Below are 26992 nucleotides of genomic sequence, written 5' to 3' on the forward strand. Positions count from 1 at the left end.
AGTGGTTTTGGCCACTTTTGTGCATTTTCAATATTATTATATTGCTTTGATCTAGTTTTTGATTGAGAACAATTTTGTCATGTAATCATAATTTGTAGGTAAATTAATCGGAAATTGTACAGACATAACAGGTACAATAAACTGTAATATAAGGTTCCCCGACTAGAAGGGCGCAATTCAATGCAAGGGTATTGAGCGAGGCTGAGCCCCTCTAGTTGGATTCCGGATGGGAGTTTGCATATAGCAGCAAGGGGAGGAGAATGCACCACAATAGCCAGATAAACAAAACAAAGGGGTGCTGATAATGCAATGGAGCACGTAAAGGGTTAAAAAAGGAGAAAAGACATTGCATATAACGCACAACCCATAGTACAATATGAAAACAAACCTTTATTAGCAGTGCACTGATACAATTTAAAACCAGTTAAAACATGTAATGTAGACAAGATCCTGTACCCACAAGTTTATGATAATTATAAAAATTCAACATTTGCAGTAATATAGCCCCGCCACAAGGGGAGAATGAATTGCAGCCTGGTGTACCACCTGCAGGAGACAAACAGTCCAGGGATATCGCATACAATGAGTACATAAACAACGGCAATAATGAACAACTGGAGGTCAATAACCAGGTACCAAACAAATTAGATAGCTCTATATGAGACCAAAGAAAGCCGTAGTACCCCAGAACACGCAGTGTAGGTCACTATGTAATCCTAGGGCCATCATAGCCCTGCTGGAAAAAAGGACACAACATCCACTAGGTCCCTGGCAATCCAGGAATATGGCCAATTCCCAAGTGAGGGAGGAAGGCTCACCTGAATAAAGCAAGGGGAATCGGTTGTAGAAAAACCTGTGCATGCCCAATGGGGCAGCAAAGAGATGTGGAAAAAAGAATACACTGCAGAGTCCAATAAAGAGCGTATCCACAATGTGGCAGGGGCACACACCCGGGGTACAAAGATCACCCCACGCGTATCGCCGCCGCTGCGGCTTCGTCAGGGAAAGTAAAGTGCACTGCGGCGCAGGTTCATATATAGGAAGACAAGTGAGGGTTACTCACGATCAGCTGTGTTATCGCTGGCGCGCGGTCCGGACCATATGTGTGAAGGCGCAGGCGCGCACGCAAGCGCAGTGCATCTAGACCGGAATTGGAAGTCATAGTAACATCCAAATGTCATAGACACATGCGCATGCGCCGGAGCAAATACGGGGGGGCGAAGGGCTCAAAATAGTAAAGCATTGCAGAGACAATGTTAGAGTTCAGAACAGCCTGCACAAACGGCGGTATAGTCATATAAGTAATGGCAGTGATTAGAGCCAAAAGATAACAAGGCTCCAGCTGCAATTTGGGACAACTGCATATGTTTATGTGAGGAATGGAGGGAAGGAAAAAAGGGGGGGGGGAGATGATGATAGGATCAAACAGCCCAGCATAAGAAAATAATAAAATACAAGCACAAAAATATAATGCATGATGTTTAATATATCATATTTCATTCTTAATTCAACAGGGCCCCAGAGAGTAAGACAACACATGGTGCAAATGTGGATTATCCAAGCCTACCTGTGCACGTAGCTAAAATGCATCACCCCATATATACAATTAAGTGCACACGAGCTATGCACTGGCACAGGGGGGATTAGCCATAAAGTGACACATGTGTGTAATACCCACATGTCATGTATATATATAAGTATAAATGGCATACTCGCTGCCACGTGACCCTCGTTCCTGGCTCTGACACCGGTGAATCCTCACAGTCCACAGTAGTGCCATGTGAGGATTCAGAAGTTTGCAGTTACATAGAGCGACAGTAGACTTGTGGATTGAGACTGGACAACCCCATTAAGACTTAGGCAAACTATTAACAAATGCTGTGCCTGGGGGCTGCATTATGTATGGATAATGGTGTTATTTAAAGTCATCCCACAAAAATGAGACCCTCATACTGCTGAGCCTGCAGAAAAGGCTAAACACATTATAGTTCTTGAGCGAAGGGAAGGCAACAAAAGTGTAAAAAAACTGAAATGTGGCTGTTTTAAGAAGACATCAAAGTGCAACTGTTTTTAGATAAACTCCACATGTACAATATTTAGTTAGGGTAGTTAGTGTGTGAATTTGTATTAATACCAAAGTGCTGATCTACCGTCAAACCTCAGTTCTCAGTCTGCAAATAGTGTACCCAAGTTTTGTAATATTGCTTATTCTAGACAGACGGGAAATGTCTTACACATAAGTGCCAGCTGCATATACCTTCAAATCTTAACACCCATACTAATCTGTGCCGCTCCCAAATATTGATGAGCTCAGTACTGATCTTATTGTGCTTTGTAATAATGGGCTGGGCTGTTTCCCTGAGGGTGACAGGAGAATTCACAAATACCAGGAAAAAGCAAGAATCATCCAGAGCATGCTGCATCATCTTCACATGAGGACGTAGAGAAGAATTAGACACCAAGTCGGCGAAAAAAAAGGAAATCATGGTTGTGCAAGAGGTACATGAGGAGGTAAATCTTTTTTTTTTCGTCTATAGTGCATTTTATTTGATATATTAGCCATATAGAGGTTGATGGTAAATTTTATGTTCTTCTGTCCGATGTCTGTCTGTCTGTCTGTCTATCTATCTATCTATCTATCTATCTATCTATCTATCTATCTATCTATCTATCTATCGTTTGTCTATCCTCCCAGGATCTAGAGCAGTGTTCTCCAACTCCAGTCTTGAAGGCCCACCAACAGTGCTTGTTTTCAGGATTTCCTTAGTATTGCCCATGAGTTGGACTCATCCCCTGTGCAGGTGATTAAACGATGACCTGGGCCATACTAAGGAAATCCTGAAAACATGCACTGTTGGTGGGCCTTGAAGACTGGAGTTGGGGAACTCTGCTCTGGAGTATACAAGTATTCTAAAGTCAGTATACATGTAGTAGATCCATATGATAGAAAAAAAGTCCCAGCATATCATGTTCCTGAGATCTTTATAAACACCTTTTTTTTTTAGTCAAAAGAGAATTAAATCAGAGCATGAGCACAAAACAAAATACATTCCATAACATTTCTTCAAATAATATTTTCTGCTAACTCATGCCAAGAAATGGTAAAAAAAAATCTGATTTTATGAACAACATGAACAGAAGACCTTATTTAGTCCAATTTTTTTTACATTTTCTTGTTTATGCTTTCCATGCTTTTCGTGAACTTTTCACTGAGAGCTGGGAACTTATTTAAAGGTAACCTGCCATGGGGATTTTGTACCTCAAAATAATGACATTTATGTTCATGCTGAGCAAATCTTTACCTTGACTATAGGAATCCATTTAGTCATTTCTGAGAAATCCAACATTAAAATTATAATGAGCACCAAGTTCATTGAGCTGAGACATTGCACACTTACAGCTCTCCTGTCAGCCCTCCCTAATCCCGGAATACCTCCTATGTCTGAGTAACAGTACACTCTTGGTTCAGACACCTGCCTTCCCTCCCTTTTCTCAGCCTGCCTCCTATGTCTGACTGACAGCATACTCTTGGTTCAGACATCTGCCTTCCCTCCTTATTCCTGGCCTGCCTCCTACGTCTGACTGACAGCATATTCTTGGTTCAGACACTGGCCTGCCTCCTATGTCTGACTGACAGCATACTCTTGGTTCAGACACCTGCCTTCCCTCCCAATTCCTGGCCTGCCTGCTATGTCAGACTAACAGGACACTCTTGGTTCAGGCACCTGCCCCAATCCCTCCCTATTCCCGGCCTGCCTCCTATGTCTGACTGACAGCACACTCTTGGTTTAGACACCTGCCTTCCCTACCTATTCTTGGCCTGCCTCCTATGTCTGACTGACATCACACTCTTGTTGCAGACATCTGCCTTCCCTCCCTATTCCTGGACTGCCTCCTATGTCTGACTGACAGCACACTCTTGGTTCAGGCACCTGCCTCCCCTTCCTATTCCCAGTCTGCATCCTATGTCTGACTAACAGCACACTCTTTGTTCAGACACCCGCCCCTTCCCTCCCTATTCCCGGCCTGCCTCCTGTGTCTGACTGACAGTACACTTTTGGTTCAGACACCTGCCTTTCCTTCCTATTCACGGCCTGCCTACTATGTCTGACTGACAGCACACTTTTGGTTTAGACACCTGCCTTCCCTTCTTATTCCCAACCTGTTTCCTATAACAAGGATGACAGCACTCCTCCGAGTGAAAAAACATGCAATTCTTTATTGCATCAGTTGTATGACAGCAACGTTTCGAAATGGTGGTCTTTGTTGCTTGACAAAGACCACCAGGTCGAAACGTTGCTGTTATACAACTGATGGAATAAAGAATTGCATGTTTTTTCACCCGGAGGAGCGCTGTCATCCTTGTTATTGGTATGTTATTTCAAGTGATCCCTTGATCATGGACGTGCGCTCCTGAGGTGCTGATTGTGCTGTTGCACAGGCACTTAAGTTTTTTAACCAAGGTGCTGTGGACTTTTCTTTTTTTCAACCTGTTTTCTATGTCTGACTGACAGCAAACTCTTGATTCAGACACCTGCCTTCCCTCCTTATTCCCGGCCTGCCTCCCATGTCTGACTGACAGCACACTCTTGGTTCAGACACCTGCCTTCCCTCCTTATTCCCGGCCTGCCTCCCATGTCTGACTGACAGCACACTCTTGGTTCAGACACTTGCCTTCCCTTACCAAGTTTTCGAACAAGCGCTGTTTCATATAACTGTTTTATATAAATGACTTTCTATATGCAGTACACAGTTTGTGGTATATGTAGCCATATGTAGTTGTAACCATTTTTTTTGGAGTAAATCCATACGACCAATGTATTGTTGCTTTAGGTATCATGTTCCAGACTGGGAATGCTTTCTTTAGATTGATACAGCACATGTGTGATTTCCATGAAGGTGTTCCTTGTCACATGTGTTAAAGATTTATGTAAAAAACACTTAGTAGTGGGGCCAAGAGACATAATTTACTATTGATAAAAAGTGTCAGTGCCCATATTAAAGATGTAATCCTTGGGTATAAAAGGTCTAATTTTTTTTTCCCATTTCTCTAGCAATGTACTATTAATGCAGACCTCTAATCTGATAAGCACTATCTGCTATATGGTTTCTAATATGTTATTTTTTTTTAGGGTTTTTGTAATTAATAATAAACTGGTATGCTATATATATGGAGGCTGAAGACGCCCTCCCATGAAGATTTTTTTCTTTCTAAATCTGTGTATATGTGTATGTAGCGCACCTGAACCTCTCAGTGCGCCTCTCTCTAGGTACTGCATCCTGACAAAGATGCAGGGCCTACCCCCAGGGACCTGGAAGACCAGTGCCTGTACCACCTAAACACATAAATAACCCCAGTTTCCCACTCTTAATTAGGGGTGACTGACAAGTCCGGGACCCAATGGATGGCCACCCAGTGGTGGAGCCAGTCCAGTCCATTAGCGGACAGCCCAGTGGGAGGGGACAAACAGACAGTCAGACAAGAATGGGAGGGAAAAAACACAAAAACCTGAGCTGAAACAATGTTCAGTAAACATGCAACATTAAGCATGTGAATTGCAGCCTTAAGACTAGAAAAAAACCAAAGAGAAAATTGCATGAAAAATACCCTGACTATAAATAAATAAATTGCAAGTGCTTAATAACAGGGTACTTAGTGTATACATTTTTGCAAAAAGGTAAAAAGCTGTCTCACCTCGCCAAGGTGTACCCATCTGAGACAGTCCCTAACCTACTGAAGTTAAAAACATTATCAATACCTGACTTGTGTCATGTCAAACTCCAATATGAATGGTGGCAAGTGGTCAGCTGTGTCCCAGATTAAATACACAGTGAAGTGAGACGCAATTAGTTGTTCAGTCTCAGTATTAGGAGGGCTGCGCCCCCAACTTGCAAAAAAGCAAGATAACATACAAAAAACACAAAAACCTGAGCTGAAACAATGTTCAGTAAACATGCAACATTAAGCATGTGAATTGCAGCCTTAAGACTAGAAAAAAACCAAAGAGAAAATTGCATGAAAAATACCCTGACTATAAATAAATAAATTGCACTAAGTACCCTGTTATTAAGCACTTGCAATTTATTTATTTATAGTCAGGGTATTTTTCATGCAATTTTCTCTTTGTTTTTTTTCAAGAATGGGAGGGAAGTCCGGTAGTGACAGTTGAAGGGGGCGGACGTGTCTCCAGACGGGGTCGTGTAGCAATGACCTAGGTGGCACAGGAGAGTGGTTGCCAGGGAAGGTACAGCCAGGTACCTCTGGAACCAGAGCACCAACAGGGCACAGGGCCCTAGGTTAGGTGACAGCTTCAGGCAACCTGACAAATACCTGCACAGTGAGGGGACCTTCACGGACCTCACTTACCCAAGAATCCGGGGTCAACAGCAGTAAAGATTGAGGCAAGGGCCGGAATGGAACACCGACCCTACAGGGTTCGCACTTCCTGCCGTACGGATGAGAGACTGCCAACAGACAGCAAGGGACCCACAAACGCTCCAAGTTACGGGGTCCCACCAAACAGTGAGAGGTGCCGGGGAAAGAGATTACCAGGTCACCACACCGGCACTGGGACAAAAGGGACCAGGAGTCTGAACCAGCCGTCCTCAGTGCTACAGCTCCACACCACCTTGAGTAAAAATAGAAGTTGCACTGCATCCCCATCGTGTGGTCTCCCTTCTTTCTGTGACGAATCCCACCATTCACTCACTGGGGCCCGGCCCTACTTGCGGAGGGCCTACCAGTCAGGCTGCCATCACCATCAGCCCCAGTGGTAACAGACTGTGCAGCGGCGGTTCCATCACCATAACCGCAACCCGCAAGTGGCGTCACGATACAAACTCTTTCAATTCCCCTGTATATAATCCCTTTTAAAAAGTGTCCCCAGGGTCACGAAACCAGGCAACGTCCATTACACAACCTTGACACAGCATCCCCGTACATATACGGCCCGGGACCGAGTACCCCATAGCCCTGGGTGACACATGTATGTAGTGTAGTGTGTTAATATACTCACCTACCGCCGCCTTCTCTGGTATTCAGCACCGTTCTGACATCACTGCTCTTCAGACTATATGCCTCACTCTATGAACTCTTTTATAGGGCTCTTGTCCACTTGTGAGTAAATAGTCCCTGTGATACTCGGCCAGAAAAGTGAGTCGAGTGTCCTGTGTATAATCTGCGTATGGTCTGCGTATAGTGTGTTTTTTTTTTCTCACATAGCATCCGTATGACATGCGAGCGTCATGCGAGTGCTATGTGAGTGCTATGCAAGCAGCGTCAGACTGGCTACCGGAGGAATCTCCAGTAATACCAGGCTTGGCTGCAGTTACCTACACTGAACTCTGGAGGTGTCATCTGAGCTCCAGAGTTCAGCCCGGTCTGTCTGCAGCTGTCATGAATTTAACTGCAATCGCCGGGGAATCAATCACTTGGCGCTCGCTGTTCAGTCTAGGCTGAACTTTGGAGCTCAGGTGAGAGCTCTGGAGTGCAATGCATGTAACCGTGGCCAGGACTGGTATTACTGGAGATTCCTCCGCTAGCCAATCTGACGCTATATGCAAGTGTGTAGATTGTTAACATCAAGGATTCATGTGACATGCGTATGCCATCTGTATGACATGCGTATGCCACCCGTATTCTGTTTTTTTTCTCACTACCATAGGCTTGCATTGGGGTGCGAGAGCTGAGACTCGGTGCAAATTGCAGCATGCTGCGATTTCATCGAGAGCACGAGACGTGTTGTATAAAATGAAGCTAGTGGACAATGCCTCATAGCTTAACACTGGTGCGAGTGCGATCTGATTTTTTTATCGGATCGCACTCGCACATGAAAATCGCAAGTGGACAAGAGCCTATAATGTAAGCCTATGGAGCTTTGTTCTAACCTTCCATAGACTCAGTGTGAAAGCCACTTCCGGGTCACGCAAAGTGCAGTGTGAACAGGAGTCTGAAGAAGAGGGGCCGGAGTCTGAGAAGAGGAACAGATCAGCACTGAATACCATAGAGAGCAGCAGTTGATGAATATATTATTATACTCAAACTATACCAAATTCACACATAGACAGAAATAGTAAAAATTAATCTTCATGGAAGTACTTCTTTATCCCCATCAAGAACTTTGGTGTACATGTATATGAAAAGTCACGTCACTGCCTTTATTGTAGGCCAGCGTGTCGAGCACACATGATGGCAGATTTGATCAGCCACTTTGTGCCTCTAACAGCCGTAAGTTGATCAGACTGTTAACCAGTTAAATCCCGCTGTCAAAGATTGAATTTAAGATTGCATTTAACACGTGGCGGCATGATCGCAGTGTGTCTACAGGTTGTCCTGACAGTGGGGGTTTGCTTATGACCCCCTTGCCTTCATTATATTATTATTATTATTATTATTTATTATTATAGCGCCATTTATTCCATGGCGCTTTACAAGTGAAAGAGGGTATACGTACAACAATCATTAACAGTACAAGACAGACTGGTATAGGAGGAGAGAGGACCCTGCCCGCGAGGGCTCACAGTCTACAGGGAATGGGCGATGATACAATAGGTGAGGACAGAGCTGGTTGTGCAGTGGTCTACTGGACTGAGGGCTATTGTAGGTTGTAGGCTTGTTGGAAGAGGTGGGTCTTGAGGTTCCTCTTGAAGCTTTCCACGGTAAGGGAGAGTCTGATATGCTGAGGTAGAGCGTTCCAGAGTATGGGGGATGCACGGGAGAAATCTTGTACACGATTGTGGGAGGAGGAGATAAGAGAGGAGCAGAGAAGGAGATCTTGTGAGGATCTAAGGTTGCGTGCAGGTAGGTACCGGGAGACTAGGTCACAGATGTAGGGAGGAGACAGGTTGTGCATGGCTTTGTATGTCATGGTTAATGTTTTGAACTGGAGTCGTTGGGCGATGGGAAGCCAGTGAAGGGATTGGCAGAGTGACAAGGCTGGGGAGTAGCGAGGGGAGAGGTGGATTAAGCGGGCTGCAGAGTTTAGGATAGATTGGAGGGGTGCAAGAGTGTTGGAAGGTAGGCCAGAGAGCAGGAGGTTGCAGTAGTCGAGTTCATTATGTTCTTCATGATTTTATCTATACATAGCAGCGCACCAGACAATCACAACTTCAAGTCCCCTACAGGGACTAGTGACTACAGTAAAAAGCAAAAAAGTGCAACAGTTAATCACCCCCCTTTTGCCTTATTATAAAGAAAACAATAATAAAAATACACATATTTGCTATTCCATTTAGAAATGGCTGATCTATCAAAATTTAAAATAAATTAATGCTATCGGTAAACGGCGTAATGGGGGAAAAAAAATCAAAATTCCAGAATTATGTTTATTTGGTTGTACAATGTTGCAATAAAATACAATAAGAGGTGATCTAAACATCGCATCTACCTCATAATGATATCAGTAAAAACATCAGCTCAGGGTGCAAAACATAAGCCCTTACATGGCCCAATACCCTGAAAAAACGAAAACATTACGGGTCACTGAAAATGGTGACACAATTTTTAAAATGATTGCTATTTACAAATTTCAGATTTTTTTCCACCACTTAACTAAAAAAAAGTCATGTGCCGATTACATGTTTTTTTTAACCTTTATGCCTCTATTACAATTATATGGGAAAATCTGGACATAAGATTCAGAGTACCAGCAAATTGATGTTTGGCATATATCAAACATAAACCACAGGTTAGTTTACACAGTGTAAAGAAAAAGCACAGTCGGCGTAAGATATCTACAGATATCATCCATGTTGATGGAACCGTAAGATATTTAATCTTATGCGGGCTTTACACGAAACGAGCTATTGTGCGATGCATCGTCGGGGTCGCGGTTTTCGTGACGCACATCCGGCATCGTTCACGACGTCGTCTCGTGTGACACCTCTGAGCGACCCAGTATCGCTCACAAATCATGAGTCGTGTACTCGTTGCTCAGTTTTAAAAAAATGTTTAATTAAAATGGCGCCGGTTGTTCATCGTACCTGGGGCAGCACACATTGCTCCGTGTGACACCCCGGGAACGATGAACACAGCTTAACTGCGTCCCGCGGCTCCTCGCAGCTATGTGGAAGGAAGGAGGTGGGCGGGATGTTTATGTCCCGCTCATCTCCGCCCCTCCGCTTCTATTGGCCGGCAGCTGTTTGACATCGCTGTGACGCCGAACGTCCTTCCCCCTTCAGGAAGAGGATGTTCGCTGCCCACAGCGAGGTCCCTCAGCAGGTAAGTCTGTGTGACGGGGGTTTCACGACTTTGTGCGACACGGGCAGCGATTTGCCCACAGGTGGCGGCTGTGGGTGACCAGCAATATACGGTATTTTCCTAAATTATGTTTGTGCAAGAGAATTTGCAGTCTATTGAACTTGAATATGAAATAAGGTGCAGTGCCTGGCTACTAACCTTACAGTATATTTTACCAATCACCAGAGTATATTTTAGCTAAGCGGTGGGTTTGTGGAGTGTCAGACCACCACTGATCTCATATTAATGACTAATGACGTGTGATTGCACCCTAATCCTTTCATTGGTGCTTACGCTATATATGTATGCCATTTTATAAGGTTACACTGATTGTGTGGACAAGATGAAACAAGACTGAGTTTGTTGGATAGACTATTGCTTTGTTCCCGTAGACAGACCTAGATTTTTTTCTCTTGATGTAATCAGTGTAATTTCATAAGCTTTTACGTGCCTCACAGTCACAATTAAAACTCCATTAATCTGTCCTGAGATGTGTGTGTTGGCAGAATACTATGTACCCCACCTAGTCCACACCCCTTTTTGTTGGACATAATATTAGTTAATATTATATTGATTTTTATCTTTGCTTATATGAGAAATTGGTCCTACGGATAATTTGCATCGCTTAAAAAACAGTGAGAGTGTAAATTAATTTTAATTGTCACTTTTGTCTGGCATGAGTCTAATGCTGCAGCAGTGTTGATTGAATAATGCTAGATATTAGGGGAGGACGCACATTCTAAAGCTAATAGGTAATTTTAAAGGCCCTTTCACACAGGCAGTTGACGCACATACTAAAGGTAATAGGTAATTTTTCAGACATTTAAGGCCCATTCACACAGGCAGTTTAACTCCCAGTAACGAATGCTTAGTGACAAAGTAGCAGGTTAAAGGACCTGCTGCCAAAAACAACAGCCAATTAGCTATGTTTGCCAATCGATGGTTGTTTAATAGCCTGTGTATACAGGTCTGTCATGTCACAACGATCAGTAATAGATGCCATTGTTCTTGACAGCACATGTTCTGTTTATATAGGATAATGTTCTGCCGAGATTGATGATTTTTAAAGGCGTTGTCTGGTACTTTTATAATATAGCCTTTATTTGGATAGGTCATCAATAACAGATAGATAGTGGTACGACACCTGACCTGGCACTTCTTTCAATCAGCTCTTGTGGATGGGATCAGTTGCAGTTGGGTTCTGCACATTCATCCCGAAAGGCCACTATGCAGTAGCTATGCTGTCCCATTCCACAACTAAGCACAATCGGCTGGCACAAGGAACAGCTGATCAGCGAGGGTGTCAGGCGTTGCATCCTCAAAGATCATAAGAAAACACTAACAACATTAAAATACTGGACAACGCCTTTAAGGATACTGTCAGCCTTTTTACATTGTACAATTATCAAGAATGAGCATTTCTAGGAATTCTTTTTCCCCATGATCAGGGAGTGTAAATGCGCCCTTACATTCTACAATAATAGTGAAGTCTTCTTACATTCATTCAAAACCCTTTACATTATTATCTGTTCAAGAAAGGGCATATGTTGCCGACAACTAATGATGTTATTGGCAAACATGCGTTCTGTCATGATCGCTGAACATGTTTACACAGGCAGTGATTAAGCTTGAATGTTTGTAGGAACAATCATTTAGGAAATCATCACCTTGTGTAAGTGGGCTCTAAAGGTACCGTCACACTAAGCAACATCGCTAGCAACATCACTGCTGAGGCACAACTTGCTAGCGATGTTGCTGTGTGTGACATCCAGCAGCAACCTGGCCCCTGCTGTGAGGTCGCTGGTTGTTGCTGAATGTCCTGGACCATTTTTTAGTTGTTGTTCTCCCGCTGTGAAGCACACATCGCTGTGTGTGACAGCGACAGAGCAACAACTAAATGTGCAGTGAGCAGGAGCCGGCTTCTGCGGACGCTGGTAACCAATGTAAATATTGGGTAACCAAGAAGCCCTTTCCTTGGTTACCCGATATTTACCTTCGTTACCAGCGTCTGCCGCTCTCACGCTGTCAATGCTGGCTCCTGCTCTCTGCACACATAGCCAGACTACACATCGGGTAATTAACCAGATGTGTACTCTAAATAGGAGTGCAGGGAGCCAGCGCTAAGCGGTGTGCGCTGGTAACCAAGGTAAATATCGGGTTGGTTACCCGATATTTACCTTAATTACCAAGCGCAGCATCGCTTCCACGCGTCATTGCTGGCTGGGGGCTGGTCACTGGTTGCTGGTGAGATCTGCCTGTGTGACAGCTCACCAGCAACCCATGTAGCGATGCTCCAGCGATCCCTGCCAGGTCAGGTTGCTGGTGGGATCGCTGGAGCGTCGCTTAGTGTGACAGTACCTTAAGCCTGGATATCTAAATTAGAATAATCTGAGCCAGCGCTCCTGAGTATTGTATATGCATGTGGGCCTCCCTATTGTCCCTTAACCAAAGCTTGGCCCTTTTTGTTCACAGCTGGAATGTGTCACCTCCAGGAGTATCTGGCAGACTAAAGGCTGCTTTACACGAGTCGATCCATCGTGCGATTTATTTTGCAAAGTCTTTTTTTTTTTTTTTGTTTGTATCGCTGATAGGTAGTTGTCCATGTGTCACACGTTGAGTGTTGTCAAACGACCACAAAGCGCTCATCGATATATTGATTGGCCATGGCGGACGTCCAAAAGGCTTCACACATGTTTTCCTTTGGTCAATCTGTCTTTTGTATGGGCGTAATTAGGCAAACTATACAGCCCTCCGTGACGTTGTCTGGATTGTTGCACGCCCTGAATTATTCTGACCTGCTCAATCCAGTTCTGCTAATGTGGTTGATTGGTTACATCCCATATATATAGTTTCTCTTCTGCGTCTGTCTTTGTTGCCTCGTGTGTCCTTAGCATCAATCTTGTTTGTTGTTTGTGGTCTGGTTAATGTCGATTTTGATCCAAAAAGGAAAGATTGGCATATAACAACTTACCACAAAAAAGGGATAACAAGGAGTGAGGGCGGAAAATCCAGCGAACAAACAAACGTAAGAAAAATTAGGAGTAATGCACTATAAAACACTGTGCATGACGCCAAGGCTGAATGTTCACACATCATGACTACAGCTCCGTATTTTAGAACAGTAATAACCAATCAAAACGCATCTGCTACAACCAATCCGATTAGATTAGGCGTGATTATTTAAAACCACAAATACGCCCTGAACGTTTAATGACGTCACAAATAACTACGAGGATGGCCGATTACACGGTGTCACACTTTGCAATGTGTCGTTCATTAAGACTAAACTGACCGATTTTATGGAATTAAACGAGGAGTACACGATGGCTGAATTTCAAACGATTAAGCATCGGTTGGACTCGCAAGGAGCTGTCACATGAGGAGATGTCGTTACGAATGACGGAAGTGCGTCACAAAATCCGTGACCCCAACGATGCATCGCACAATATATCGACTCGTGTAAAGCAGTCTTTACCCCCTACTACCCATTCAGAGCACATGACCATTCTGCCAAGTGTGCATAAATATGGTGGTTCAGGAGAGCGAGATGTCCACCAAACAAGCGTTTATGTGCCGCCCCTGCAGCAGTCGGACTGCTCAGATCGGGGTTTTTGCTGTGGCTCGAGGGTACCCGGACCCGGGGCTCAGCGGCCACTCAAATAAAAAGGGGGGAAGTTATTTACAAGGGACAGTTTGTGATGCCACCCGTGGTTCGCCGCTGCCGATGGGAGTACTCGGGGCTGATGGAGCGGGGCAGCCAGATGGTGATCCCTCCACGGGTAGGGAAGACCCCGGGGCTCTGGAGGGATGGTGAATGCAGCGTCGGACTGGCTACCGGAGGAATCTCCAGTAATGCCAGGCCTAGATTCGGGTATCTGCATTGCACTCCGGAGCGCTCACCTCAGCTCCGATGTGCAGCCTAGACTGTACCGCGAGCGCCAAGTGATTAATTCCCCAGCGATTGCGGTTCAGTTCATGACAGCTGCAGACAGGCCGGGGTGATCTCCGGTGCTCTAACCTGAATTCCGGAGACCACCGGAGATCACCCCGGCCTGTCTGCAGCTGTCATGAACTGAACCGCAATCGCCAGGGAATCAATCACTCGGCGCTCGCGGTACAGTCTAGGCTGCACATCGGAGCTGAGGTGAGCGCTCCGGAGTGCAATGCAGATACCCGAATCCAGGCCTGGCATTACTGGAGGTTCCTCCGGTAGCCAGTCTGACGCTGGGTGGATGGTACAGGTGAGGTGATGTGGGCAGGCAGGGACCCTGGGAGGACAGTGTACTCACAAAGGCGGTCAAGTTGTTTGTGCGGCCAATAAGCAGACTCTGACACAGGAGTAAACTAAGTCTCTGGGTACCGCTGCCGCTTTGGGGAGCCCATCCAGGAGTCCGTCCCCACTGGTATTGGTTAGTGGTCCGGAGCCTACCTCCTTGCACAATTGTGTAGGTGTTCCTGAGTGACCCTTCAGCCTGAAGCTGTCAAGGTCCCGCTCCCTATAATGATATAGTGGAGTTGTGCTGTCGATGGCTGACACATGGGATTTCAGTGGGCTGAATATGCTGGAAAGCCTTGCCCCCCTTGTTGTGTTGATGCCTTCGATCTCTGAGCTCTTGGGGAAAAGTCATAAAGAGACCATCCTCCACAGGTTAATTATCAGGTTGCGTGAAGCTACTCCCCGATCTAGGGTCCTGTACCCTGCCATGCTCGGTACCGGTCCAGTTACTGGACATTCTGGTGCCAACCGTTCTCCAAAAAAGTCTGTTACACCTCCTCCAATACCCTGCGACCGGGTCTCTGACTCCTCTGGTCCCAGACCACCATCTGCGACCCAACCAAGGTCACACAGGGAGCTCCAACTCCCTCAGCTCTACACTGAACTGACTAAAGTCCCTCCCACCAGTCTGCCTGTCCCCTAGGCGGGTGGCCTTATTCCAGCTAGACCGCCCACTGGTGTGCCTGACAGGGTGTGGTGTGAGGTGTGGTTAGGATTTGAGTGCTGATGGAAGCTATACCAGTAGTTAGGATCCCAGAACCATGGAGGGTAGATTCTGCATTAAGAGAAAGGAGTGTGCAGTTCCCTGTGACACCCTGATAGAGTCAGGGGCGTCACATTCCCCCTTGGTTAAACGTAGCTCGTCCCCGAGCTACAGGACACCCAGAGGTTTTATTTTTATTTTAAACTGTAAAAAGGAATAACAACATTATTGTATAAATATTATAAATATTCATCCCACATAGGGAGGCAATACTCTTAAATGTTGCAAACTCTCAGAGTCCATCAATTAGAACACATGGGAATGCTACCGGTTGTAGCGGTAGTCGGTGGCGCAGCCTACTCTGCTGCAGCCCCTTCCTGACACAGTTCATTCCCATTGTCCCTCTTCCTTCCACCCGCCACCCAAACAACCTGGATCCCTGGTGCCACCTCTAATCCTGGTGTGCACTCCTTTTCCAGATACTTTGGTAGTCTCTGATGACGGGGTTAAGTCCTTGTAGGTCAGAGGACGACTCTGGATAACCTCCTGAGTAACCTGGTAGCCATTACCCTTTGTGTCACCCTCCACTGAGAGCCTCTGGTGCCGCCGTCGACCACCGTCTGCGACCCAACCAAGGTCACACAGGGAGCTCCAACTCCCTCAGCTCCTCACTCTTTGAGGGCTACACTGAACTGACTAAAATCCCTCCCACCAGTCTGCCTGACCCCTAGGAGGGTGTCCCTATTCCAGCTAGACTGCCCACCGGTGTGCCTGACAGGGTGTGGTGTGAGATGTGGTTAGGATTTGAGTGCTGATGGAAGTAATACCAGTAGTTAGGATCCCAGAACAATGGAGGGTGGGTTCTGCATTAAGAGAAAGGAGAGTGCAGTTCCCTGTGACACCCTGATAGAGTCAGGGGCGTCACTTTTACACAACAGCCATCTGATATGCATGAACAGTTTAAGACTGGCAATTTATTTGGCCATCCACTATTCCTTCCAACTCCTATACATATGCTTGACAAGCAAAAATGTCTTCTGAATGAGGAAGGGGACAATATGCTACAGCCAGACACTCCTGGCAGCAAATTATATTCCCTAAATCAAAAAAGATGGAGCATATTGGAATATAACTACCCAATACTGCACTCCCTTGACAACTGGAAAAGAAGCATTTGTAGGTATGTTCATTCATAATTATTGCCCCTCCTGAACAGGTTAGCAAACACCCAATGAATGAGCAAATGAGCAAAACACTCGTACATTGGGTGCAATGATTTGTAAGTGACGCACCCACGGGGTCTGTGGGTTACCTGTCACCGGGCTGTGGTGCTTCTCCTGGGTCACCGCAGTGGCTTTGCCCGTTTCCGTGACCCCAGCAGTGTCAATTAAGCAGGGGATGGGAGTAATGGGGGTAGTTGTTCATGACGCCACCTGTGGTGTGCGGCAAGTTAACTGCTGCCGCTGCGGGAAGTCTCTCAGCTGGGCGGATGGTGACGCAGCTCGGATGTTACAGTTCTCCATAGGTAGAGCTAGGTCCAAGGGAGGATGTTGGTGATAGTAGTCTATAGCATCGTAGTGCAGGAGCGCCGGCGCCGATGGAAATGGGACGACACAGAGGCTGCAGTTCAAGGTTTTTACTCACTATAAGGTCGTCACCCTTGGAGCGCCGCTCCCCGCTGTTATGGACTTCAGCCGATCCCGGAAAGGTCAGAGGCCAGAACCAGTGCTGTGGATTGTGAGCCCTTCCTCCTTGCGCTGTGTTTGATGGATCCCTGTGACTTGTAGTCCTACAGAGACCCGTGTCCTGGGTTTTGTTCCTGTCCCGTATAGCAGGCAGCGCGAGTCCATTATGGGCTGGATCGTGATCACAGCTTGTGGTGGGCCAGGAGACTTGTAATCCCCTGCCCGGTGGATTTGTTAGAGGGACATAACGTTCCCCCCCAACCTAGGGCTCCACACTTCATCTGCGCCAGTCCTGAGGGAGCTGTCAGCTCTCATCTCAGTGACCGTGTTCTTCTGTGCTTCTATGTCTCACATCTTCCTTGTCTGTGACTGTTCTCACTCAGTGTATGTGTCCTAACTCCTCAGTGTGTAGCTCCACCCCCCATGTGCTGACTAGTGAGTGGAAAGTCCCGTTTCCATTATGGCCACCTCTAGCCCAGTCCCAGTGGTTGGCTACTAAGCTGTATGTTATATACAATGTGATAAACACCAGTAAATAACCTCCTCCTTATCCGTGATGAATACTGTAACTTAAATGAAGTGCAGTACCCTGTGGCGACTGAAGTCTCAGAGGCGCCACATAAGCAATCTTAAAAATACCCATTATTGGCAACATATTATTGCCCTGCGTAAACAGTACATGATATTCTATGTGCAGAGAATGATCATATTAACAATCATTCTTTGTTCATAGAATTATGGTCGGTCTGTCTAAAACATTGGCAGGTTTGGGGTATATTTAATGTCAATTGGATGGAGGTGCAAGTACACCCAGGTGTATGTATATACAGGAAACCAGTTTGCTGCACATTCCCAAGGCACATAACTTTATTTTGCGTAAGTACAATTCCACAGGATGCATTTAGACCAGACACTACACAATATTCTTCATTATCTCCCCATCTGATGCTACATTGCAGCCACATTAAGCATTCTTCTAAATGAGTCATCATGACAAAGACTTGGGAGAGCCAAAGGCAGCAACTTCCCATGAGTAACGATGGAGCATTTTGAAATATAACTGTTCATTACTACACTTCCTGGTCAATTGTGAAACAAATGTTCATAGAAATGCTTATTCCTGATACTCAGCTTACCTTAGCTGGCTATCAAACACCCAACAAATCTTAAGCAAGCCTAAAGATCATCAATATCAGCAGCACATTGCCCTATGTAGGACAAGATCTTTGATAACATGATATTCTATATTAACAATCATTCTTTGTGCTTAGAATTTCGGTTGGCGTCTCTAAATTATCCAGTAAATAACTGCCAATTGGCTTATAATAGCTGATCGTCAGTTGTTTAATTGCCAAGAACGGATAGTGTAAATAGACCCAAAAAACACTGACATTAATCTACACCTTTAATTATCCTGGAAGTCATAAAACAATAAAGGGAAATATGCAGTACATCTCGGATTTTTAATTGTTTGTATTTATTGCTAGAATATGGTTTCTAATTTGAAACTGGTAGCCATATGAAGTGTATGAAGTATGTTCTCCTTTCTCATCACACTTGTGGTCTGTTTACATTACAATTTTGGGATAACCTTTAGATTTCATGGTTCCTTCAAGCTGTACTTTTAAATCCTTTTTTTGTAGTTTTCAAACAATGTTGAGATCAGGATGTGATAACCCCCTAAACTTGTGCTTTGGAGATACAGTCATATGAAAAAGTTTGGGCACCCCTATTAATGTTAACCTTTTTTCTTTATAACAATTTGGGTTTTTGCAACAGCTATTTCAGTTTCATATATCTAATAACTGATGGACTGAGTAATATTTCTGGATTGAAATGAGGTTTATTGTACTAACAAAAAAAGTGCAATCCGCATTTAAACAAAATTTGACCGGTGCAAAAGTTTGGGCACCTCAATATAAAAGGGACATTAATATTTTGTAGATCCTCCTTTTGCAAAAATCACAGCCTCTAGTCGCTTCCTGTAGCTTTTAATGAGTTCCTGGATCCTGCATGAAGGTATATTTGACCATTCCTGTTTACAAAACAATTCCAGTTCAGTTAAGTGTGATGGTCGCCGAGCATGGACAGCACACTTCAAATCATCCCACAGATTTTCAATGATATTCAGGTCTGGGGACTGGGATGGCCATTCCAGAACATTGTAATTGTTCCTCTGCATGAATGCCTGAGTAGATTTGGACCGGTGTTTTGGATCATTGTCTTGCTGAAATGTCCATCCCCTGCGTAACTTCAACTTCGTCACTGATTCTTGCACATTATTGTCAAGAATCTGCTGATACTGAGTTGAATACATGCGAGCCTCAACTTTAACAAGATTCCCGGTGCCGACATTGGCCACACAGCCCCAAAGCATGATGGAACCTCCACCAAATTTTACTGTGGGTAGCAAGTGCTTTTCTTGGAATGCCATGTTTTTTTGCCTCCATGCATAATGCCTATTTGTATGACCAAACAACTCAATCTTTGTTTCATCAGTCCACAGGACCTTCTTCCAAAATGTAACTGGCTTGTCCAAATGTGCTTTTGCATACCTCAGGCTACTGTTTGTGGCGTGCTTGTAAAAATGGCTTCTTTCGCACCACTCTCCCATACAGCTTCTCCTTGTGCAACGTGCGCTGTATTGTTGACCGATGCACAATGACACCATCTGCAGCAAGATGATGCTGCTGGTCTTTCGAGGTGGTCTGCGGATTGTCCTTGACTGTTCTCACCATTTTTCTTCTCTGCCTTTCTGATATTTTTCTTGACTTGCCACTTCTGGGCTTAACAATAACTGCACCTGTGTTCTTCCATTTCCTTACTATGTTCCTCACAGTGGAAACTGACAGTTTAAATCTCTGAGACAATTTTTTGTATCCTTCCCCTGAACAACTATGTTGAATAATCTTTGTTTTCAGATCATTTGAGAGTTGTTTTGAGGAGCCCATGATGCCACTCTTCATAGGAGATTCAAATAGGAGAACAACTTTCTCATGATTGGATACACCTGCCTATGAAGTTCAAAGCTCAATGAGGTTACAAAACCAATTTAGTGCTTTAGTAAGTCAGTAAAAAGTAGTTAGGAGTGTTCAAATCAAAAAATTGATAAGGGTGCCTATACTTTTGCACCGGTCAAATTTAGTTTAAATGTAGATTGCACATTTAGTACAATAAACCTCATTTCAATCCAGAAATATTACTCAATCCATCAGTTATTAGATATATGAAACTGAAATAGCTGTTGCAAAAACCCAATTTGTTATAAAGAAAAAAGGTTAACATTAATATGGGTGCCCAAACTTTTTCATATGACTGTATATAATATGGCTAGTAAGCCAAGTGAAAGTTATTTGTGTCTCAGCTCATGCAAAAGGTCACACTGAGAAGAAATTGTCATGAATAAAGAACCAAATAAAGAACAAGCAATTCTGGAAGTGATGATATGGCCTCCACTGAGCCCCGATCTCAACATCGTTGGATCTGTCGGGGATTATATGAAGAGACAGAAGGATTTTGTGTAAGCCTATGTGGCGCCCCTGAGTACATCAGGGTACCACTGAGTACTGCATCCTTACTCAGGGTGCAGGGCCTACCCCCACATGGTTCCAGGTTCCTAAGAAACCGGTGCCACTACCAACAGCACCAGAAATCCCAATCAACACCTCATACCATGACCTGTCAGACACACCAGTGGGTTGGTCTAGCTGGAAAAGGGACACCCACCTAGGGGTCAGGCAGACTGGTGGGAGGGAGGAAGGGAGAGAGTTGAGTGAGAGCCCTCAAAGAGAGAAGAGGGGAGAGTGAGCTCCCGGGGAGCTAGACCGAGGTTGGGTCGCAGACGGTGGTCCGGTACCAGAGGAATCGGGGACCGGTGGCAGTGACATTGGAAAGGGGTGCGACGGAAATAGTCTAGGAGGACTGTCGGCACCAGCAAGCCCAAAAGAAACTGACCTGTACCGAGCACGACTGGGTACAGGACCCTAGGTCAGGAGCTGATTCAACGTCCTGGCAATTAACCTGCAGAGTAAAAAGACGTTCAAGGACTTTCCCACAGAGCTCAGAGATTGGGGGCATCAGCACAACGTGGGGGACAGGGTTTTCCAGCCAAAAGCAGCCCACTGATGTACCAAGTGCCAGCCCTCAAGAGCACAGCTACACTTCATAAAGTGAGCAGGGCCCTAACAGTTTAAAGCCACGGGGCCACAAACAGACAACTAAATTGTGCACGGAGGAAAGCTCCGGACTATCAAGTGACACCGGTGGGAGCGGACACCTGGACGGGCTCCCCCGTAGTGACTGTGCCACACAGAAAACTTGGTTTACTTTCAGCGTGTGTGTCTCCTTTGTAATCCTCATCCTGCACCACGACTACCCACAGTGAGTACCCTGCTCCCCTGCACCCTGCTCTCCCAAGCAACCACCAACACCCCCGAGCCCGGGGCCATCCCTACCTGTGGAAGGACTAACATCAGGCTACTTAACTCCATCTGCCCTGGTACTCCTTACAGCAGCGGCGGTACTCCCATTACCGCAACCCACAGGAGGCGTCACAAACTTCTCCCCTGTAAATACCCTCTTTTTTAAGGATCAAAGTGTCCGCCATCCTGGGTCCGGGCCACCACGATCCTGGATCCGAGCAGCCCGACCAACACCGGGGTGGTACACCTACATCCAGAGACGATCTGTGGTTAGTTTTCTAAGATGTTTGGAATAACCTTCCTGCCAAGTTCCTTTAAAAAGTATGTACAATTATAACTAGAAGAATTGATGCTTTGATGCTGTTTTAAAGGCAAATGGCGGTAACATCACATCTTGATTTAATTTAGATTTCTCTTTTGTCTGTTCACTTTGCATTTCGTAGATTGATAAAAATAAGCTATTAACACTTCTATTTTTGAGAGCATCCTCAATTTTGGAATTATACAGTATTTAGTATATTACAAAAGTGAGTACCTCCTCACATTTTTGTAACTAATTTATCATATATTTTCATAGGACAACACTGAACATATGACAATTTGATACAATGTACAGTAGTCAGTGTCCAGCTTGTATAACAGTGTAAATTTGGTGTGTCCTCTAAATAACTCAACATACAACCAATAATGTCTAAACTACTGGCAAAAAAATGGATCACACCCTTAAGTAAAAGTTGTGCACAGTTAGCCATTTCCCCCCGTGTCATGTGACCCATAAGTGTTACAAGGTCTCAGGTGTGAATGAGAAGCAAGTGTGTTAAATTTTGTGTTACTGCTCACACACTCTCTCATACTGGTCACTAGAAGTTCAACATGGCACCTCATGGCAAAGAATTTTTTGAGGCTCTGAAAAAAGAATTGTTGCTCTACATAAAGATGGCTTAGACTATGAGAAGATTGTCAACACCCTAAAACTGAGCTTGGAGGCATTGAAGAGTCAAAGAGCAGCTGGTCAAGAGTCCCATTGTCCTAGTGTTATATAACCAGATGGAGAATGTCAGCTCTTCAATGACTGTCTGAAGCTGAATGAGATTGAATGAGATCCCAAAGTTCAATGCATATTTTATGCCCCATATCAATGAGATAATTGAAAGGCTAAGCCCAGCACAGTATATTACCACTCATGATCTACCAAAAGGGGAATGGCAAATCCCCATGTCCAAAAATGCTAAGGAAAAGATGGCCTTCTCTATTCTAAGCGGATTCTTTCAGTACACAAGGATGCCGTTTGGGTTGCAAGGAGCTCTGGCCACCTTCCAGAAGGCTATGGACTGGATACTAGCTCCCCACAAGAAGTATGCAGAATCATACCTAGATGACATTGTGATCTTTAACCTGGATTGGAGAACCCATATAAGGCCTCTGTCACACATACGTGAAAATCACGCACGTGCCGCGAGACACGTATTTTCCCTGCGTGTTGCGTCTGGTAAGTACGTGTCTCCGGTATGTGCGGGCCACGTGTGTTCTACGTGTGCTATCCGCGATAACACACGGAGAACCGGTAATTTCCATACTCACGTGGTCCTTGCTGCTGTCCAGGGTACTGATCTTCGGTCTCCAGCCCTGCCGACTACACGCTAATGCTGTTTCCGGCTGCAGTGAAGTGAATATTAAATGAGCATAATGAGCGGCGGTCGGCAGCAAGTGACAGCAGCGGCAGAGACAGGAGGGCTGGAGAAGATGAGTAAAGATTTTTTTTTTTTCTCTTACACGTGAGTTTTCTCCGGCGCGTGTCACACGGGACCGCATCCACACTACATCCGTGTGGGCCGTGTGACACCCGTGCTACCGGAGAAACACGGACATGTCAGCGTGAGAAACACACGGACACACGTAAGTACGGAACAGACACACGTTCCATTCCAAAATACTTACTTTTGTCCAAATCATTAGGAATACATAGGTCCACGTGTGTACCTGTCTCCGGTACATGAGAAAACTGTCAAACACGTACCGGAGGCATGAACGTGTGACAGAGGCCTAAAAAAGGTTCAGGCTGTGCTCGTAAACTCAAAGAAATTTGCCATAGGGAAAAAGGAGGCTAAATATATAGGTTACGTGGTGGGTAGGCGCAAATTCAAGCCCCAAATAAACAAAGTGGCTGAAATCCAGAATTAGGAGAAACTATCTCAAAGAAGCAAGTGAGGGTATTCCTTGGAATTGTGAGATACTATTGATGGTTCATCCCAAAGTTCGCTATCATAGCTGCACCCCTGACTGACCCCCTTAAGGGTACAAAGTCAGTTTTGGCAAATGTAAATCAGAAATGGTGAAGGGTTTCCAGGAACTGAAGTTGGTCCTTAGTAAAAAATTATCATCCTGTGAAAAGAACTACTCAATAGTAGAGAAGGAGTGCTCTGCCATTAAGTGAGTGGTCGACACTTTAAAATATTGCTTACTGGGCTGGAAATTTAGGTTAGTGTCAGACTATGCCCGATTGAGGCATGGTGGATGAGTGAAAAGAAAGGGAAGAATACCTGAGTGACCAGATGGTTTTAGCCCTCTAGGACTTTATGTCACATGGTGTTTGGCACGAAACTCGCTGGGTGTCATGGTTGCATCAGATGGTCTTCACACTATAGACTCTGACACTCCACACTTTGGTTTCTCTGATGATTCTGAGTTTCATAGGCAGGGCATCTACCAGCTGTGTGCTCATTAGTAGAGCTGCGCGGACTCTCAGAAAATAGGTACCTGTTAATTTTTTTTTTTTTAAACCCGATTTTGAGCTAGAAACTATGGTCTATAAGTCTATGGGGATCAGAAACCAAACATTAAAAATGTTGGTAAAAGGGATGGGGAGATAGGAGCAAGTGTGTTGAACTCATCCATTCTATATCATGGTGGCAAGCTGCTTCCAGGTAGCGCATTCACTTCTGGTACAGCCTTCATTGAATATACACTGCTTTCCCCACCCACTGGTGCCTGTGATTAGTTCCAGTTAGTCGCACCCCCACACTGAGTGGTTGCATGTCAGATGACTGCTTCCATTCACAGGTGCTATGCTCGTCTATATCATAACTCGGGGTCACACTTGTGTATGTCATCCTATGCAAGAGCATCGAATGCAATATGCCAATGACCTTTGGCTCAGGCTCTACTGCAATTGTGGTCCGAGTGTCATGTGACTGTGATCTGATCCTGCGATTGGATGACTGCTGCGGAGGAGATTGAGGGGTTAATCTACCATCTCCTCCATTGTCAGCCTGTGCGTATATCACACTTCGCTTGAATAACATCCAAGTGCAGTCCAATGTTTCTCTTGCACTGATGGACTGGATGCGAGTGATAGGAGACTCGCAGACAGGCTGATGTTACACTTGCGTGTGACTTGCGTGAGTATTGAGTTGCATCACCCGGCACGGCCTGCCACTCTCTGAACAGGAGCGTGTATCTATGTATATTTCTATGCAGCTGCACACTCGTGTCCGAAGCGGGGCAGTTCGGCTGATGCGACTTAAGACTCGCGCAAGTCACACGTAAGTGTAACACCGGCCACAATCGCAGCATGCTGCAATTTTTTCCTCAGTCCAATTAGGGCTGAGGAAAAACTCGCAGATGTGATCTGCAGCATTGCCTTACATGGGGCCAAGTGCAAAGCGAGATTTTCTCACTGCACTCATGCGAGTCATACGTCAGTGTGACTCTACCTGTACAATAACAATTAATAAATAAATAAAAAAAAATGGTGTAGGGCTCCCCCCATATTATGATACCCAGCACAGATAAAGCATATGGCCACAGGCTGCAGCCACAGCCCTGCACTCATCTTGGCTGTATATGAAAAGAAGAGGAATCGCATGTGGCTTTTTTTTTAAAAAAAAGCTTTTTAGTTATTTAAATGAATAATGAAAAAACACAACTTGTGGTCTCCCCAATTTTGATACCCAGCCAAGATAAAGGCCGACAGCTGGGGGTTGGTATTCTCAGACTGGAGAGGGCCATGGTTACTGCCCCCCCCCCCAGCCTAAAAATAGCAACCTGCAGCTGCCCAGGATTGTTACAGCCATTAGATGTGACAAGCCTGGTGCTTTACTTGGATCTTCTCAATTGCCTTGGTGCAGTGGCAATCGGGGTAATAAGGGGTTAATAACAGTCCAGATGTCACTAAGCCCTAGGTTGGTCATGGCAGGCATCTATGAGACATCCCCCATCACTAATCTGTAAGTGAAAGTAAATAAACACAAACCGCGAAAAAATCCTTTATTTGGAATAAAACACAAAAAACACCCTCTTTCACCACTTTATTAACCCCCAAAACACCCTACAATTCCGACATAATCCACACAAGGACCCATGGCAATTCCAACTCTGCTACATCTCAGTCACAGCGAGCGGCCATAGAGCATGACTACTCGCTGTGACTGCAGAGAATGAATGAGCCGCGATGACTGATTGCAGGTAGACTCTGTCAGACAGGCTGGGGTGACATCTGATTGCAACCAATCACAGAGGCCAGGCCGGCCAGTTGATGGGGAAAGCAGGGAAAGCAGTGCATATGTATGAGCAATGATGACCGGCAAAGGGAGGCTGCAGGAGCAGCGTACACAGCTGCGATGGAGCCTTGGTAAGTATGAAGCGCTCGCTTCATCCTTACTTTATTTTTTTTAATTTCTCTAGTGCCAGATCTGGATCAAACACCCGGAATCCCGGGCCCAGACTTGGCACCTGGGAAACTTTGAGATCACGCAGATCCGGACTTTTATAGTGATTGGGCTCGTTGGAATTAATCTTTGCTAGCTTGCTGGTTACCTCTAGAATCACATGTCGTGGTAAACAAATCACGGTAAGGGCTGGGACATATGGCGAGGAAAACAGGCCGAATGGAATGCGATAAAAAAAAATCGCATTCCACTCGGACGCATGTTGCTCTATGAGGCCGTTACATCTGAAATTTTTTTCTCAGCCCTAATCGGACCGAGAAAACAATCGCAGCATGCTGTGAGTGTAATCCGATCCATATTCACTCGCATCCATACAATTCTATGGGTGCGAGTGAAACATCGCACTGTACTCGGATGAAGTGGAGTGGAAATGGAAGTGCAGTGTAATAATCGAATGAAGTGACAATGGAGGAGATAGGGAGATTAATCCCTCCCTCTCCTCCTCAGCTGTGATACAATCACAGGATCAGATCACAGTATAATGACATTCAGCTCATGCTCACAGCAGAGCGGGAGCAGCGGGTCATTAGCATATTGCATCCGATGCTCTCACATCAAATGCCATATGCTCGTGTGTTCCCAGCCTTACTGCCTGCCTTTTTAAGATGATGGAATGTGTATTCCCTTGACAACTATAGGTTTTGCTAAACCACTCCGTGTGCTGATGTGTTCCTCTTTCTAGTGTTATTCTGTGTGCTGTTGGGTGTATTCTGGAACTCTTCTCATCGTCCAGTTTGTTATTTTCTCCCTACTCTTTATTTCTTCCTTATCACGTATTTGTCTGATACCTTAGTGCAGGGGTCCCCAAACTTTTTCCACATGGGGCCAGTTCATGGTCCCTCAGACCGTTGGAGGGCCGGACTATGAGAAAAACTATGAAAATCCCTATGCACACTACACGTATCTCATTTTAAAGCAAAACAAAAAGGGAACAAATACAATA

At 45.1% G+C, this 26992-nt stretch overlaps 1 protein-coding gene across 1 annotated transcript in view; it reads left to right on the plus strand.

The window, feature by feature from the left end:
* Positions 1-2388: 2388 nt before the first annotated feature.
* The window catches only part of LOC142244015 (thioredoxin-like), a 41103-nt gene continuing 16499 nt past the window's right edge, over positions 2389-26992 (plus strand). The window contains exon 1 of the mRNA XM_075316201.1: positions 2389-2511. Within this exon, the coding sequence (XP_075172316.1) occupies positions 2485-2511 (27 nt within the window). The 5' untranslated portion in view covers positions 2389-2484. The remainder of the gene's footprint in view (positions 2512-26992) is intronic.

Source organism: Anomaloglossus baeobatrachus, chromosome 1 (assembly GCF_048569485.1).
Source record: "Anomaloglossus baeobatrachus isolate aAnoBae1 chromosome 1, aAnoBae1.hap1, whole genome shotgun sequence".
Lineage (NCBI taxonomy): Eukaryota > Metazoa > Chordata > Amphibia > Anura > Aromobatidae > Anomaloglossus > Anomaloglossus baeobatrachus.